The sequence below is a fragment of the Cucumis sativus genome, chromosome 6 (assembly GCF_000004075.3).
Source record: "Cucumis sativus cultivar 9930 chromosome 6, Cucumber_9930_V3, whole genome shotgun sequence".
Lineage (NCBI taxonomy): Eukaryota > Viridiplantae > Streptophyta > Magnoliopsida > Cucurbitales > Cucurbitaceae > Cucumis > Cucumis sativus.
In genome coordinates, this window is record NC_026660.2 from 20,522,053 (window position 1) to 20,540,596 (window position 18,544).

The window sequence follows — 18,544 nt, forward strand, 5'->3', positions numbered from 1 at the left end:
CTGCCTAAACTCGATCAAGATAGTAGAGTACTGATCATATTATTCTTGTCTGAACTCGGTGGTAGCGACTAAGTGGTCAACATAGCTTTATACCCCTACTGTGCACATTGACCATCGAGAACTCGATATATAGAGTACCATGATTTTCTCTTTAAAAAAACATTCTATTGAACTCATGCTTTTTATAAATCATTGCTTGTAAGTCTTATAAATACATGCTTGCTAAAAATGTTTCTAAACTCATGTTATAGAATACTTTTTTAAATAACATGCATTAATATTTTTCATAAACATATTGATAAATAGAAATAAGATTCACTTAAAAGCATACTTAAATAATAGCTCGAAAAACATATTAGAATCATTATCATTTTGCAAATTATAAGTTGAAATAATCGTAGTAAATTTATTTTTCACTCACTGATCGCAGATCAAACCCTTGGAAGATAAGCTTGTCTGATTTCCTCTTGTCCTGGAAAACAACTCCAATTAATTCCCTTTTATTCTAAAACATCAAATACATCGCCAAAACTCTTAGAAAAACCTTCCTCAAACCAAAATGCATGCCCTACATGCCATGCTAATTTCTTAAACTCGGTCGCTGCCCAAAACCTCATTCTCGGCCATAACTCAGCTTCTTCTTTAGAGCTTTAGAACTTAAATCCAAAACTCAAATAAAAAATATCCTTCTACAAAGTTGTTGCAAAACGTCTTGATATTCGTACCTAAAAATTCAACTTCAGATTCCAACGGATGAACTCAATAGCCCTATGGAAGTCCACGTTGTTCAGAACCACCTGTATTATGACCTTTCTTGCTTTCTACCGCCAAAACGCAACTCTCTGTTACTCAAATTAAATAAAAAACCTCAACATAGAAAATAGACTCAAAATGAAAACTTTTAAGACTAATTTCACTCAAAACACTCGAGTGGATTGTGAGAAACTTAATACTAAATTTGGCCTATTTATAGAGTTCATTGCATGAGTACAAGTTGACACCTCATCCTTGCTTAAATTCACCTTAAACCTTCTTAGGGAACCTCCTACTTACTTTACACCTTAAAATGCATGCTAACAAGGTTTTACACCTCACTAAAACCTTAAACCGCTTGCCCTTATCATGCCACATAGTTGTCCAAAACGCATAGCTAACTTCCAAGGTCATCTCACCTAGTTTCTCGCCCAAACTACATAACCCAACTTAGAAAAGTTACAACTTAAAATCCATAACTCTTTTGACAAAACTTTCTTCTACAAAGTTTCTCTAAAATGTGTTTTCTTCCCTAAAAATTTTTTCTTGAAATTTTGAGGCTAGAAAATGCCAAACGATGCGTTCTATAGCGTTCTAAGAGTGTAGCTTGCTCAGATTCACTCGCAAACTAACCTTCTCGCCTTCTTTTGTCCAAACATCAACTTTCTCATATCCAAAATGCCCAGCAACCTTCTTCAATAAACTAGACTCAAATTATGAATTTTCAAGACTAGATTGAGTGCAATTTTCCAAGTGAGTTGTGAGAAACTCCTTTATGAAGTTAGCTAAAACACTTAACATCTTTAATCCTTCTTTCTTGCCAACCTTAAACACTCAAAACCCTTTCTAACCTCTAAAACCATTTCGCCAAGTCAACCCAATACGCCTAAAAAGTACTATTCTTTGATATTGAACAAAAAACTTTCCTTCTTTCAAACCTCTTAAACTCTTTGAAAAAGACTACACTACCCAAAGTTTGGGTCTTACATAAAGAAAGAAGAAGATAGACTCAAGATATAAAAATAAGGAAGTTAATCATCTCGAAAGAAAAGATATAAGGAGAATTTCATTTTGATGCCTCTTGATCTTTAACTCATCTTCGCTATTCATTTCTACCTCTTTCCCCTTTATGTGGAAAGACCTGGTTGGATAGCCATCGGTCCAAGGTTTCTAGTCTTTTTACTAGTTTGAAAAAGCCTATTAATTCAGTTTAGTAGAGGCGTAAAACGAAGATTGCTTGAGTTCGGCGGATGAAAGAGAGCTCGTACACACAGCTTTTCCTTGATTCTGCACTCTTGTGGATAATAGGCTTTCCTTCCTTGTCGTAGGTTCCTTTTGTTGGGACTTTTTCCTTCCCTCTTTCTTACTTGTTCATCATACCATAGTAATAAGAATTTCTTAGAAATAAGCTACTTTCTCTCTAACTATTGATCAATTAGAACCCCGCGTCCGCACACACCTTGTTTTTAGGACTTTAGGAAATGGAAGAATGTCAAATCGAATAATTCGACTTTATGTACACTAAGACAAGTGAATGGGTGTCTATCTTTTAGCTTTCTTTCATATACATGAATATAGGACAACCATAGAGTAGATGAGATTAGGGGAAGATTCTTGAGACCTCAACCTTTGCTGCGACTGTCAATATTCTTTGAACCTCTTTTCCTTGCCTTTGTCTCGTTAGTATTTGGGAATCAGGAAGAAGCTAAGCAAGGCATGAAGAAATTATTAACCATTCTAGACGTCATTCAGGTTGGATGCCAAATACGAGAAAACCTTTCTGAAGAGTATGAATGTGAAATTCTCATAAGCAATGAGATAGCCACTAGCTTAACCACCATGAGCCACACCCCATGGGCCGATCGTACCCCTTCAGTTCTTTTTCAACCTCAAAAAATTGAGTGAAGCATCAAAATGAAATTCTTTCACTTCGTTTTCATCTATTTTCTAGAGAGCTTTACAAATAAGGTCTTCAACGCAGAACCTAATTACAAACTGGTACAATTGTCTTTCTGTAAGAAGGTATCATGTCCATTTATCACAAGAGATCGACTTAGAAGTTCAAATGCACTTAAATAATGAGAAGGATCATTATGAGCAGTGCCAAGAGGCGCAATTCAATATGCGTGAGAAGCGCATTTAAGAAAAAAGGTTTGAGGTAATCCTCCTCAAAGGAATGAGGGGGAGATCCAGATACTCGTTGGAGACTCCAACCAGCACGATTAGCTGTCTTCCTGCTCTCAAAAGTCTACCTGGAAATAAAAGGAAGTTTCAGAAACTTTAGGATGAAAGGCATAGGAAGACGTAGAAGGCGTAGGAGCGAGGGAGTCAAAACCTTGCATTTTCTGAATTTGAGCTAATACCTACGGTATTTCGACTATTATTTCTCCTTTTAAGCCACTTATCTAATAACCTCACGAATGAAAGAGTGATCCATCCTTAGCAAGAAGAGCTGAAACTGGGAATGAATAAAAGGAAATAAGAAGGAATGAGGCTTCCTGCTCCAAAAGAAGACGGTAAAGCTTTTGGTCTCGCCTTTTCTCCTCTGCCTTTCTTTTGCACTCCTTTCAAAGTCACTGATTATTATACATAATCAATTCTATTTCCCTTTCATGGGATAGATGATGGAATTTCCGCAAATTCGATTAGGATGAAGAAGCCCACGTAGCAGTTGTGAGTTTTTCACGGACTGACTCGTACATTATCGTTCTCAGCACCTCAATAGAGGGTTCCACTTCTCATGGAAAAAGTTCAAGACCTAGGCTTGATCTTTGTAAATGAGAATATATAGAAAGATAAAAAGCTAAGATAGAAGAGTTGGACACAAAAAATATATAGAAGATTTCTGCATGATTTTAGGCAATATCCCACAAATACTCTATCTTATGGAGCCTTTGTTTTTGTTCAATGGATAAACAAGTCTAAAGAATGAGTAGGAGGTACGAAGAATATTGCAAAGATTTTCGGTTCATTTTGCAAAGAAAGAATATTGACAAAGATCATTGATAAGAAACTTTCTAGAATTCTTTTCTCGTATGGACCCCGTCCGGAGGACTTGTTTATCCGTTAAAAGAGTCATGTTCCTTTAAAAAGCAGTTTTTGATGTAGGCTTTTTATTTGACGTTAGGAGTTATCCCAATAATATCCATCCAGATTCCGCTAAAGTTGCATATGTGAGGAGTATTAAAACTGGCTATCCATTAGGGAATTTGAGAGTTATTTCACTAAAGTCCCGATCCTTTATAAAACAATTTCAGACGACAAAAAAAAGTGAAAGATTAAAAAAAAATCAGAACTATGCTTTATTTACAAAATATACAAGTTATTTGGTTATACATTACAATTTCTTTAATTATTTTTCGATTCAATATTTTTGGAGTTGGATTCAATAAAAAGTTGGACAGTATAAAATTTCGTAAAAGAAACTTTTTTTATATTTATTATTATTAATAATAATATTTTAAAGAAACTAAATACACCGCAAGAAAGAATATTTATACAAACTCAGAACAACTTTTTTTATATTTATTATTATTAATAATAATATTTTAAAGAAACTAAATACACTGTAAGAAAGAATATTTATACAAACTCAGAATAACTTTTTTTTATATTTATTATTATTATTAATAATATTTTAAAGAAACTAAATACACTGTAAGAAAGAATATTTATACAAACTCAGAACCACATATATGCATAATGCATATTATAACTCAAGAGCAATTTTGTTAGTCATAAAAAAAAGAAGAAAAATGAAGGCACTCCTGCTGTATTATATAATACAATAATACTCATACTCAAAAGTCAAGACATTCATGTGCTTGACTTCACAATTGACAATTGCCTTCCTATTATTTTCCTACATGCCTTAAGGTCTTTCTCTAAAATTACATACTACTGACATATTACACCAGAACAACTTAAGCCAACAATGAAGGTTAGATTAATAGATATTGTAATGGAAGTCACTGAGTAGTAATAACATGTTACAACACAAAGGTGAAGCCAAAGATTAATGTTATTAGTGTTACAGGAAAATTCAGTTAGCTCAACCTCTATATGGAAAAGCTTAAGAAAGCTTAAACAGCTTAAAGGTCGAGCTATAGTCAGAGAACTCAGAAAGCTACAGAGGATAGCAGAAGAAGATGGACCACTGCACAACTAAAAAATTTGGGAAGAATTTTGTAACAGCCTGTATCTTTTAATATACCTATATAACAAAAACATGAAAAACTTAAGAAATATGAACTTTTACAACTTACACAATTCAACGGAAGCAATTTATTACAAACAATTGTTATGTCAAACTATTCACTACCCTTTATTGAACCTTCTACCTCAAAAGGGAGAATACAAGTCAATTAACGCTAACCGAAACACAATTTAACTAACAAAATTTCTCTGATGCTCTACCAAGATGTCACCAAGCTCTTAAGAAAAAACAGTTCAACTGCCAGAGTCATGTCTGATCATGAAGGCTTTAATACTGTTTTCATTCATGAAATGCACTGTTATGAGAGAGCATAGTATTCCTCAAGACCGATGAATGAAAAAGCACAACAAATTCTTTCAGTTAAACTTCTTTATTGGCAAATGTAATATTGCTACTTTTACCTCTGGAAGAAGCTAATATGATACCTGGTCTAGGTTTCCTTATAACTTTGTTCATAAGGTGAAGGTACTGATGCCTCATCCCCATCAAAGGGTGCTTCTCTACCAAAAAATCCTTCTTATAAGCCTCCCGAAGAACTACAGTTTGTGTTCTAATCTTGTTTGAGACATAAAATATACCTGGGTGATGAGCTATGGCTTTCTTAAACCTAGAACCAAACCCCAAATAGTCTCCCAAGCAGAAGATGTTCTCCTTTTCGGTTTTCTTTGAGATCGTAAGATAAAGCAACTCATGGAGAACAGCCACAGCCCATTTCTCAGCTTGGTCACTATTTGGTGCTAGATGGAATGCATTTTCATAGGGCGAAATGTAAGGCAGATCCTGCCACTCCTCCACCCAATTCATCACTTTCTTTTGCAAATCAAAACCCCTCGGGAAACTCATTGGAAATGGAATATGATTTCTTTTCCTTCTCCCAAAATTTCCTTCCAGAGATTCCCTTTTCTTCAATTCAGAGACTGCAAGGTCTTTCCTCCAAGAAAGTAGCTCTAATGCAAGAGTTTGTTCACCTGTTAAACAGTCTTTCACACTACAAACTTGAAAATATTCAGGATAATCAGCAAGAAGGGTTGGAATGAACCTATAGGGTAAACCCAAATCCCACTACAACCTCTCAATAACATATAGGGGAAATTTTCCAGCCCCTATGAGCATCAATAGTTTTGCTAACCTCTTCACAACATCATCTCTATGCAGTCGAGAGTTATGAATGGTTGATTCTTCCTTGTGGAGAAGTAAAGCTTGTGAGGTGATTTTGACATGAGGATGGAGACCAAGACTAGGCTGGAATTGGATGAAAACAGAAGGGTATAACTCAAAGAACTTGGAGATGGTGGTAGTGGGAACTTTGAGGTTCTGTTTAAGCAAAAAGAAAGAAGAAAGTGGAACAGATGTTAAAGGACTCGAAATTATCATATTCTTAAGGGAAATTACTTGTTTGAGGTTTTTCTCTCTTTGAACTGCAAAATCAAGGTATGGATCTCTAACCCATTTGACCTTTGCATCAATGAAAGCACGAATCTGGGTGAAACGATGAGGGATTCTAGTAATTTGTAGAATCATAAGTAAGAAAGGTTAAGAAAAAATTGTCTAGATTGGGAAATAGAAATGGCTGACAATGGGAATCGAGAAGGCTAAACTGACCAAATTAGACAAGAGTTTGTAAAGATCAAATAATCAAGGGGAACGAAAATTCTACTTAGACTCTGCTTGGTGGCTGCTTCGGAATCGAGTCACCCTAACTACCCTTTAAAACTATCACCTGATTTGCCATCTGAAAACATTTTAAAATCAAAGATGAGTACAAAAATACTCAATAAGCAATTCTCATATCAAGCTTTGAAATTCACAGAACTTTCTGTCAAAATTTTTCTAGAAAGATTGGTATTTCAAAATCAAAATATTGCAAGCAAATAAGCTTTAAAACCTAAATGCTTCAAGCTGAAACTCCTATAATGAATGGTATTTTCATACTTTTTATAACACTAATATTTCAATACTTTCAAATGAAAATTCTTCAATCGGTAAAAAGAACTTTCAATCAACAAATACATCCATACAAACAGAACTTTCAGTCATTCAGTTCAAATACAAAGTAGGATAAATGCATAGTTCATGTAGCCGAGCAGGTATGGCTACCCCTTGGTAAGACCAACAGTTAATTCAATCCGAGATGTCAATTAACAATCGACCACATAAGAATCTCCATTTAAAGCGTGCAAACAATTTCGAAACTAATTACCTCGATAGACAATCCTTGAAAATTCACTTCCTTGGACAAAGATTAACACCTATTGAACTTCCACGAGTGACACTTATCCCCAAGCCAAAAACGCTGCCGCAGCCTGAAACACACACCCAGTCGTTGAAAACGTGATCCAGAACTTGTTGTTCGTTCACGCTGGAGTCTCGAACGAAGAAGAAACAATGTTCCTGAAGCCGTTCGGAGTGAACGTAGACCGTCGTCGACTACAGAGCTGGGCGTTCGGTGGGTGTGGCCGCTGGAGTGTCGCCTGAGAAGAGGGTCGGCGGCTATTTGATAGAGAAAGGAAGACGGCCGATGAGGGTAGGCTTACTTCTTTTCATTTCTTTCTTTTTTCTTCTTCTTTCTTTTTCCCTTTCTAAATTTTATCATTAAACCAAACTCCTACTAACTCTAATTTATGTTTATCAACTTCTAATTTTGGAGTACAATATAAGTATAATTGTTTTTTTTTTTTTATATTATTACTATTAAAAATAGCCAAATCAATTAAAATATTTATAAGGTATTTTAAAATTTGATATTCCATGGATCCTCACTAAACATACGAGGGCTTATCTATCTATTGTTAATATAATCTAGTAAATATTTTGTCGAATTTATTATTTTTGACAAATTTTTTCTATTTTTTTACATATATTAAATATATAAAATATCGTTTTTTTGAAAATTTCATATAGGATTATTAACAAGTTTAACCAATAGATAAAATGATTTTCAACATTATTCTAATACTATGCTTTAAATTATGTAAGAGATAAATCTCTATAAATCATGGATGAATTATTTTAGATTGGAAAACAATACAAAGACGTGAGTGTTGAGCAAGAAATTTTGACCAATTAAATTGTGTGTTTTTTTTTCTGTTTATATGAACATCTGAAGAAGTATGATGTATGATTCACGGCCTATGCAACTCTACGAATATTGACATGTTTATATGCTAATATAATGTCGTGCACAAAAGCCTTGGAACACATATATCAAAGGTAATTCTCACCTTTCGAAGATGAAGATTATGGTTTGCATTTCTTTAAATGTGTCACTAGAATAAAAGTTATTTTTATTTAAGTTTCTAATTAGGGTGAAGGTTGGTCAATGATGTTGTTTGAATATTCCTAAAGAAAGAGAACACTAGAGAGGTTTACTCCCTTTTTTGTATTAGAAAACTATGCTTGAACTTAGAGCTTTTACATTTTTTGTTATGTGTTGTGAGGGCTAAATAAAAGTTGTAGTTCTAAGGACATTATTGATTTTGGTTTAGATTTTGTCAATAACATTGGGGGAATGGTTTAGGTTCTGTTTGTCTTTGTTTGAATTACTCTAGAAAATGGTTGTTTGGGTTTAATTCGGTAGGTTAGGTAGAACAAAAATTGAATACATCTCAGTAAGCTATCTCTATTGTTCAACCTATACAAGAAAAAAAAGATAATTGAAATAAAACAAGAGCTGAAAAATAAATTAAGGTTAGAGATGAAGATGATCTCATATAATTGAAATTGTTTTTTATGCATAAAAATGGTCTGGTTCTTCAGCTTGAATAGTGCCAAGAGAAATGACCAAACTGAGGTGCTACAAAAGGCATGAATTTACAGTTTTCTTTTTTCGAAAAGGCCTAAACATAACACTTTAATTAACAAAATGGGCTGTTCAATTGGGTTTAATTGTAGATTATGTAGAGCTAATTTTGGTGATGTTAGGCTTGATCTTTGCTGTCATATGGTGTAATATTTGATGTCAAACCATTTGCTGAGGTTGCTAGTGTTTGCATGATGAGGTATATGATTAGACTGTGATTTTGGGCTTGATTCTTTCCTTGTTTACACAAGCTAAGGATCCCTTTAACTTACTTTCAAAAACTTTGAGCCAGTATGTATTGGCTGGTGTTATTTACTGCAACAGTTCTTTTATTTCAGCATTGATGGCAAGCAACATGTGCAACCATTTTCTTTAGTTCAACGTTTAGTTTAAGATTTATCTTGTTCCTCCAGTTTTTGTAATTTTTCTGTGCACACGTTAGATTGTTAAACCTTTTGTTAGATTTTCTTTTGGCAAGAACAACTCAACTAAGAGCAGTTGGCACTATGTGTTTCTTTGTTTGGGGTTGAAAAAGATTACAATTTACTTTGTTAGGATAATCTTTATTGTGATATTTTGCCTGGAGAGTTTGTATACTTTGTTGAAGAACGATTTGATTGAGTTTTGTGTAATATTTTTCTTGAGGGGGAAGGGGTGAAAAATTGATTAATGGTGTGTTATTTTCCAAGCTTGTTTATATGTATTTATTTGCTTAATTGACTATAGTATTTCATAATCATATATTGATATATATTTTATACATTCATGCAGGTGTGGATGAAATGATATCTTACCAAAGCAAAATATAACCAACAATGACAACTCAACTACCCTAATAACATAACCTTGAATATTGGATGAATTGAGTGCATTTGGAGAGCTTGTGTACTTTATTGTAGCTTTTTTAGTTTGAATAACAACTTTATTCCAGGAAGATATTATTCAATACTTTATTTTGTAATGTTGATGAATTATCAACGAAAGTTATGGTGTTTGGTTTGTTATGAAGTATTTCGTGTGTTTGGTTTTCTATTAAAAATGAATACTTCAAGTAAAATTTATGAAAACCTATAAAGAAATTAGATATTTTATAACATCGAGCAAAAAGGTCCGTAAGATTTTGTATAGCAAAAAAGAAAATTAATTATATTATATTAAATAGTATTGTTATAACACATAATTATAGCTATAAATAATATATTATAACCCTGTCATTATATGTTAAAGATAACATCCTATTTTTACTATGTAAATATATTATAGCTTTACTAAAAAAACGCAATCAAACAAATCAACGCAATCAAACAAGCACAAGATGTAAAAGTGATCAAAACATAAAATAAAATAACTGTCGAAGGCTTATTTGAAGAGTTCAATTCATTTCTTTTAATATCTTCTTAAAACACTAAAAAACAACAATTTAACCACACTTAAAACAAATACGAATTTACATGCATTGATTTCCAATTTCCAAATAAGATACATTATCAATTAATTTGGTAACAGTCTCCAACTTCCAAATAAGATCTACAGAAGTAGAAAAAGCAAAAAGGAATGAATCTATATGTAATATAAAAGCCCGAAAGCTACAAGTTGCTATGATATAGTTTAAAGGCTAATTGTGCAAAATTTCCTAACTTTTAATCAATCGTTGGAGAAAATCCTTTCCCAACCATACTCTTATCATCACCCAAAGTATTAACATATTGCACAACAATAATTTTCTTCTTCTCATATATAGCTGTATTCTTTTTCTTCCATACATAGCAGAATTTAGATCTAACGAAATCTGTGTATGATACACGGGTTGATAAAGATTTATTAGCGATAGTTCTATCGATAAGAGATTTTACTATACTTTTAAAATTTTGAAAATGTTATTATACACCTTAATTTTCTTCTTCTCATATATAGCTGTATTCTTTTTCTTCCATACATAGCAGAATTTAGATCTAACGAAATCTGTCTATGATACACGGGTTGATAAAGATTTATTAGCGATAGTTCTATCGATAAGAGATTTTACTATACTTTTAAAATTTTAAAAATGTTATTATACACCTTAACTTAGTTACTTAGTCCTAAAAGTGCACATTTGGCAACTACAAAAAATTTGTACCTGTTTAACTGATTTATGAATTATAAATTTAGAATGAATCACATCAACCCAAATGTAGAATTAACATTTTAAAACTATTATTTCTTGTTTATCTCGATGAAATTGTTTCGAATATTAATAACAACAAAACTTGTATTCTAAGATTATATATTTAGTTTCATAAAAAGATTACTACTTACTCTCCAAAAATCTTTGAAATGTAACTTTCTCGAATATATTAACGTTAGGGTGCAAAACTTTATTCAATGCTTGAAAACAAATCTATAAATCAACAAGAAAATTGCGTGATAACATTTTACCTTTTATTGTAAAACAAAAAGAAATGATTAGATGACTATTTAACAAAGGTGATTTTTTGGGTTAAAAAAGAATTTACAACCCGAATAGTCGGGTTACCCGACCCATGGCCACCCTACTTCAAAGCTAAAATGTATGTTCTTTCCCGAGGATTATTTGACAACTCAGTTAGGTAGAAAGATAAAAAAAAAAGATGACGAAACTAAAAAGGGAAAAGGTAAGATCGAAAGCTATTTAGTTTTCATATGAAGTTTAAAATTAAAACTGTGTGGACATGAGATTTAAACATATCCGGAAAGATACGGAGATATCTACATACTTGGGACAACAAATGTTCACTAGGACGGACACTGCTCTATTGTTGCCCGAATCACATATCCACGACCAAGATTTGCGGATCAGATGATTTTTCATAGAGTGTGCCCCGAGTCCACCTCTTCAGCATCTCTAATGCAACTTTGGGCTGATCCATGGGGACCATGTGCCCCGCATCATGAACCTGTTGTGTTGAATAGCATAAGCTCAACTAAGGTCCTATACTCTCAATCAAAAGCTAATACGACAATTAATTTTTTTTCATAAGAATACCTTCTAAGTAGATTAAGATTTGAAATTTATTGAATTATAGAGGAAGAACTACAAATCAAACTAAGTATAAACCTCCCTCTTGAGTATGCTAACACTAGGCCCAATTGTCCACCTTCCTTCAATTCTCTCACAATCTCTATTTTTGACCAAATACGCTAACTAACTCCCTAACTAATTGCCTTTTAGCCCTAACAAATAGCCCCAACTAGAACATCAAGTACTTTTTTTTTTCTTTTGATATCCACTCGTGTTTGAGGTAGCTTATGTGCACCTTAACTAATCTCACGGGAACTCATCTGACCTTACAACATTTTGGTGTTAAGGAAACTCGTAGGGGTTAATTTCTAGGCAAGTGACCTAAGTACTTTTAAGTTTTGAATCTCAAAACCTCATGTTAACTAATTCCATGAAAACATACTAACATGTGCTCATGAAAATGTGTGTGAGAGAGAGAGAGAGGAATCTTGAGAAAACTGAGGGGGCCATGTCTTTTAAGCAAGCCTGCTTCTGAACCATCAACCAAGAAGGGGACCTTAGGAGAAGCCACGAACTCCTCCTTACCGGACCATTGCATTGCATGCACCCATCTTGAATTGCCTGTCCATATACAATCATACTCAAATGTTAGAAAAACATGCAAATGATGGGCATCAGAGATTAAACTATTTGTCCATGAATAAGATCTAATATCGTATTTGAAGAATACCTACCTAGCCAATTGCATATCAAATCATATTCGCCTGTGTATACAAGCATCTTGATCGAACAGGTATGCCCACTTCAGAATTCCTCATCTAGTCCACCAGCATAGCCTTATAGACAGTAGGACTGCATGAAACAAATTCTATGTCCCCAACGCCAAGGGCTTCCCTAACAGATTGTTGGTTCAACAATTTCTCCATATTTGAGAAGTCGTAGCAAAGGCTCCCTTCACATTTTTTCCTAATGTCATAATGCTGAAGAAGAGTAATGTTAATTGCTTCCCAACGTCAAAAATCTACAAAAACCTTTTGCATATGCACGATTCTCATTTCTCATCAAGGTTATTTAGACATTTTTTTGTCCTGAAATGGCATTTAGATTAGACTGATAGATATAGTGTGTTAATTGCTTCCACCTCGTATGTTATCTATAACAATTATTCCTCAGAGATCAAACAAACTAAGTCATCAGAAGTATAATTAATTTAAGACCTTAATGCTATTGATCAGAAAGAAAAGTAGCATCTTACATTCATATCACCAGCATGGAGCATGATGCTGGTAAAAATGGCATTGCAAACATAATAAGTTATGCAAGAAAGTGTGTCATCAGTACCTGGAAAAGGAAGACATATTAAACAAAAATATCAGCAGAAGCCATTACAAGCTAGAGGCAAGAGGGAGGAATATCACATGCCAAAATAAAAAAATATACGCACCACAAGCACCTATTGCCAGTTCACATGGTGGTACCAACAAATTAATACGATGATGTTGGGACTTTGTAAGATAGGTCTACAATACCTCCAATAACCCTTAATAGATGTATCAATAGCCATGAAGCAACAACTAAAATTTCCATTTTCATTTATTTCAAGTGCATGTTCCTACACAAAAATATATGAAAACAATTATATCATTGGTACTAACAAATTTATCATTTTTTGTCATTGGTAGATAGACATTAATAGATGTCTATCACTTTCTATCGGTGATAGATAGTGATAGATGGCTATCACTGATAGACAGTGATAGGTGGCTATGTGACAATAATAGAAAATTTATATAAAAACAATTCATTTATAGTAATACCTGAATTCCTTTCCTTGAATTTCTCTAAGAACTTTGGTATCAAACTATAAGACTCGGAAGCATCACCATATAATAATTTTAGTATGTGTTCTTTTGCTCTGATCTCGAAGCTTTTTGATGACTAATAACTTAGTACGAGCCTTGTGAATAATATCTCTAGGAAGAGAGTGATCAATAGACCTAAACCTAAACCTAAAATCATCTTTCAAAGCAATTCCCAATAATGAATGAAGAAGCTTGCCTATGAAAACTTTGCATTCAATTCATAAATCAACCATGGTTAGAAATATGCTTCCTAAGCATCCACAAATCACTCTTCTTATATCGAGGTGCATGAACATACTATCGACAACCATCTTGCAAACATTTCAACTCAATTGATCGTGTACTAGTCTTGAATTGAAATTTTTATTTTTGCTAATACCTAAAAACATTTTGAAAAAATTTCTTTACTTACAAATACATCCTATTCCACCATTTTTCTTCAAATTGCAATGAAAATAAGAATCTTGTATAATGTCATCTTTGAAGAAGAACTAGAAGAAGCTAAACATAGTCATTTATCATTAGCTTCACTACTGCCACTAATATCACTAAAAGATGCTTCTATACTAACATGAGCAACCAAAGAATGATCCCTAACATGAACAACCAAAAGATGCCTAGTACTTGAATCTTTAATCAAATACAGAAACCGAAGAATATCCTTACCTTGTTTTAAATAAAATACCATTTGAATATTGGTTTGACCAAAATCCAATAACATAGACAAATTAAATGAAGCATCCAATTGAATTTGATTTAAGATCAAACAACTAAACCACCAAAATCCATCATATCATCCAAAAATACTCAAAAAACACTATGATTCTCATAAGAATTGTGTTGTGTCCATTGTCCACCATAAAAACTACTATCAGAATATTAACTATGATATCAAATTACTTCAAAAAAAAAATATTAACTATGATATCAAATTACTTCAAAAAAAAATATTATATAAGAAGCTAATTGGAAAGATACGAATATAAATATATCAAATGATAAAGATCTATTATTTTAACTCGCTACACTTTTATATAATAAACAACTAATAGAAAGTGATAAAGTTCTATTGTAAACTAATTTTAAATGAGTGATAGTTCTATTGCAAACTACTTTTAACTCACTATATTATAACACAATACATAATTGATAGAAAGTGATAGAGTTCTATTGCAAACTAATTTTGATCATTAGATTTTTCACACAATATATAACGGAGAGATAGATTCTTAATGCCTACATCTTCACGTAAAAAATTCAAATTATATGTACATCAGTACACAAAGAAATTAAAACCAATGATAAACTAATTAATGCCAAGGACGAACTGATTATTTGTATGAATTCACGTAAAAAAAAATAAAAATGAACATCCTTAAAACTTAAGCAACTTACATAAAATTCAAATTAATTCACCAAAAACACCTTAATTTTAAGGCCTTTCACTTACAACTAAATTGAATGGTTGAATTTGATTAAAAAATAAAGAAAAAACATAACATCAATTAATTAAGATCTAAAACATAAAAAAAAAAAGTAGAAAAAAAAAGAAGAACGAGAAGAAAAAAAGAATACATGAAAAGAAAATTGTCACCGGTGATGGATGTTGAAACACCAGCTGTGAAAATATTTGTCTTTGCTGATAGATATGGAAATATGAACAAGAAAAACAAAGAAGAAAGAAAAGAAGAAAACGAAGGAAATGAAAAAAAATACATGGAAAGGAAATTGTCTCCGATGATGGATGTGGAAATATCGGTTATAAAAATATTTGCCGTTGGTGATGGATGTGGAAACATACGTGCATATATTCCCACTGTAACCAACATTTCAACATCACACGGATCAAGTTGCCAAAAAATGATTCATGAATACAGTGGCGGATCCAGAAAATTTATTGAGAGGAGGCTTCGAATTGTAACTTAGAGAAAAAATAAAAATGACAAACATAGTTACTACTAAACTGCCTACAAATATTAAGTATTAATTGGTTTTGTTTATACATATTATATAAAGATAATAAAGTTGAGGAGACTTGAGTCCTTCGACCTATACTAAATCCGTCAGTGCCTCAATATTTGAATCTATTCAGGGATATTTTTAGAATAGTATATGGAATAATATAGAAGTAATATATTCCCTTATGCAATCTTCATTTTCTTGGGATAGAATGTAAATATTTTTTTAATATTTTTTTATTTATGCAAATTCTCCCTTATAAAACTAATTTAAAAATAAAATAAATGAATAAAATTAAAAATTTCTTACATAGATTAAAAGTAATATAAATGTTGGTCAAATATGATATTATACTGGGGTTTGTTACTAAGCTCAACTTTGAAAACGTATGTTTGATTGACCATAGTCAGAAAAGTTTTACTATTTGAAAAAAAAATCTTAAGAGACAACCGCTCTTCTAATATTTTGTCAAAACTTAACAAATTTTACGTTGGCAAGATCTTTGAAGAATCCACAACTTTGCTATATTCACTGTCTTCTTCGATTATCATAACTTTGATCAACTTAGAAATTATAACTCACTTTACCATAAAGAGTAAACCAATTGGAATACCACCTTCCAAGATTTTTCCTTATTGTGAAGAAAGTCGCTCATGTCTGCACCAAAGTGAAGTTGGAAGCCCAAAAGTCGATTCAACCAAACAAACAAATTAAGGGTGTTGTCTTAGATGTTGCTCCTATTAGATTTATGTCCTAAAACTTGTGATTTGTGAATATGAGAGGGATTCAGTTTAGTGGTTAGATCATAAACCAATTTTTCATCCGAGGGTTAGTGAAACTTATGGAACATGATTTAATTTTAGAAGTAAAACAATATTTTGACCTAACCAAAATTACAAAAACAGTCAGTGAATGGTCGTCTTACTAATCATGATTATTAGAAAATGTTCTAGGTTTGTAGGTCAATTAGGTCCCTCCACTAGTCCGTGAAGGAATTAAACCTAAAGTAGTGTGATCAAGAAATTTGAATTGTTTTAGAGAAATATTATTAACGATTACAAATCAAGAGAGAAATAATATTTAAATGAAATTATAATATCGAACATTTGAATAGGGATTTGAGCTAGATCGTAAATTGAGTTGATCGAGAATAATAATAATTTTATTTTATTATAATTAGATTTTAAAAGTTAATTAGATTAAGTGCAAAATTGTTTAATTAAAGGAAATTGATTTTACAATTTTGAAAGTCAAAATTGTTAATCAATTTTAGTGGGATTTTCCAAGTTTTGGTTGAAGGGTGATTAAGCTTCTTACTTGTGAGTTGTTAATCATACAAGTCTTTAGAAATCCTACTTAGCTTTACAAGATGGAAATGCTAATGGTTTATGCAAATATATAGTTTTGCATGTATCAATTGGCCATATAAACATAAGTGTTAATTAGATTAACATTTTGATGAAAAAAGTGATTTTTGTTGAAACATTACCCTCGTCTATAACTCATTCCCAGCTCAAAATTCAAACAAAATTCATCACAAATTTGGATCAAATTCGAAGTCCTAAAAAGAGTGGAGAAAACCACCTAGAGTGATCAACATATGTTTAGTTATAGATTTCATGTTGTTAGCATCTCTACCTTGACAATAATCATAACCGACCACCTAAAGTTTGAAAAATGCATGAAGTGAATAAACATCAACTCTCTTACGACACTTATTATGACCATATGACTTATTACAAAACAAAAAGTTTTGAACTAAACAATTTAAATCTTAGTGGAAAAGAAAATAACCGATCATTGTAGAAATCATTACAACAAATCCATGAAATAAAGTTTTACAACTTAGGGGTTATAATAAAGTTTTCAAACCCTAGAATTTGACATAACCATACAAGTTCAACGCATAAGACAAACAAAAATAAGAAACTTAAACAATAACTTGGTAGGATTGGAGCAAGTAGGTCAAGTTTTAAGATCACGATTTCTATCTCAAAAATAAAAACATTTTAGAACATAATCAGAAAAGCTCAATAAGTGGTTGCCTTGATTAATACACACAAATCATCCTTTCAATGTAAACATAAACTAATAAATAGATTTATTTCCCACTTTTCACAAACCACTTTATATATTAAGCTTTCTAAAACTCATATGCAAACACTAGTAATAATAACATAGCAGTAAGAAGAGCAATAGAGCAGAAACAGCCACATCAACTACAAATTAATATACCAAAAGTAGAAAGATTCTATGAATTATTTGTGATTTTTAGACTTAGATTTTTAAAAGACTAAATATATGCATTTAACATCAAAATGCTTAAAATTGCTTAGGTGTAGAAGCTAAATAATTCGAGAAAGATTAGAATTATCATGGGAGGGAGCAACATTCTCTTATTGAATATGAAGTAATCTTTTGAATAGCATAATATAATGATACAAACTTTTCTTTCTTTTTTTCCTTATCAAATCTTGCCATCAATTTTGATAATTATTTGATTTTTAATGTTAACTTTATAAACTTTACGTCAATCATATGTTTTTCTTTATTTTTTTTTATCCGTTTACCAATAGTTCAAAAAACCAACCAAAATAAATAAATAGAGTCTTTGATAAGTATTTAGTTCTTTTTTTTAAATCAAAAACTATAAACACTACTTTTATCTATTACTTCTTTATTTTCTTATTTAATTTTAAGATTGTTTTAAAAATGTTACAACAAATTAGGATTTACATAACAGACAGTAGAAAGTTAAACGAAACGTAGAGAGGAGAGGGAGAATTTGTCATAAAATTGAAGTCAGATTTGTACGAATTTACTTGGAAAAAAAATGATGCTTTGATTAAGAATTTCTATTAATTAGTTTAAATAAAAAAATATCATGTTAAGATAGCACACTGAGTTCAATAGACTGAAGAAGTAAAATTTGTGAAACACATCTGTGTGAAGCTCAAATACTGAAGCAAAGTTCA

General features: G+C 31.8%; 1 protein-coding gene across 2 annotated transcripts; it reads right to left on the reverse strand.

Moving 5' to 3' along the window:
- Positions 1-4,469: 4,469 nt before the first annotated feature.
- On the reverse strand, positions 4,470-7,590 carry LOC116404742 (protein WHAT'S THIS FACTOR 9, mitochondrial-like). Of its 2 annotated transcripts, XM_031888108.1 has the most exons (3): positions 7,170-7,590; positions 5,395-6,701; positions 4,470-4,966 (listed from the first exon to the last, which is right to left on the reverse strand). In XM_031888108.1, exons 2-3 carry the CDS (start codon positions 5,810-5,812, stop codon positions 4,872-4,874), a joined length of 513 nt encoding a protein of 170 aa, XP_031743968.1. In that variant the 5' UTR covers positions 5,813-6,701; positions 7,170-7,590; the 3' UTR covers positions 4,470-4,871. The 2 variants fall into 2 exon arrangements, 1 of the variants encoding a protein (XP_031743968.1); XR_004217799.1 differs by lacking the exon at positions 5,395-6,701 and having other exon boundaries at positions 7,170-7,579.
- Positions 7,591-18,544: the final 10,954 nt, after the last annotated feature.

Coding starts and splice junctions, on each gene's coding strand:
- LOC116404742 (XM_031888108.1), bottom strand. CDS start 5,812: ATGAGTTTCCCGAGGGGTTTTGATTTGCAAAAGAAAGTGATGAATTGG. Junction 4,967..5,394: donor TATAAGGAAACCTAGACCAG/GTATCATATTAG, acceptor TTTGTTATATAG/GTATATTAAAAGATACAGGC.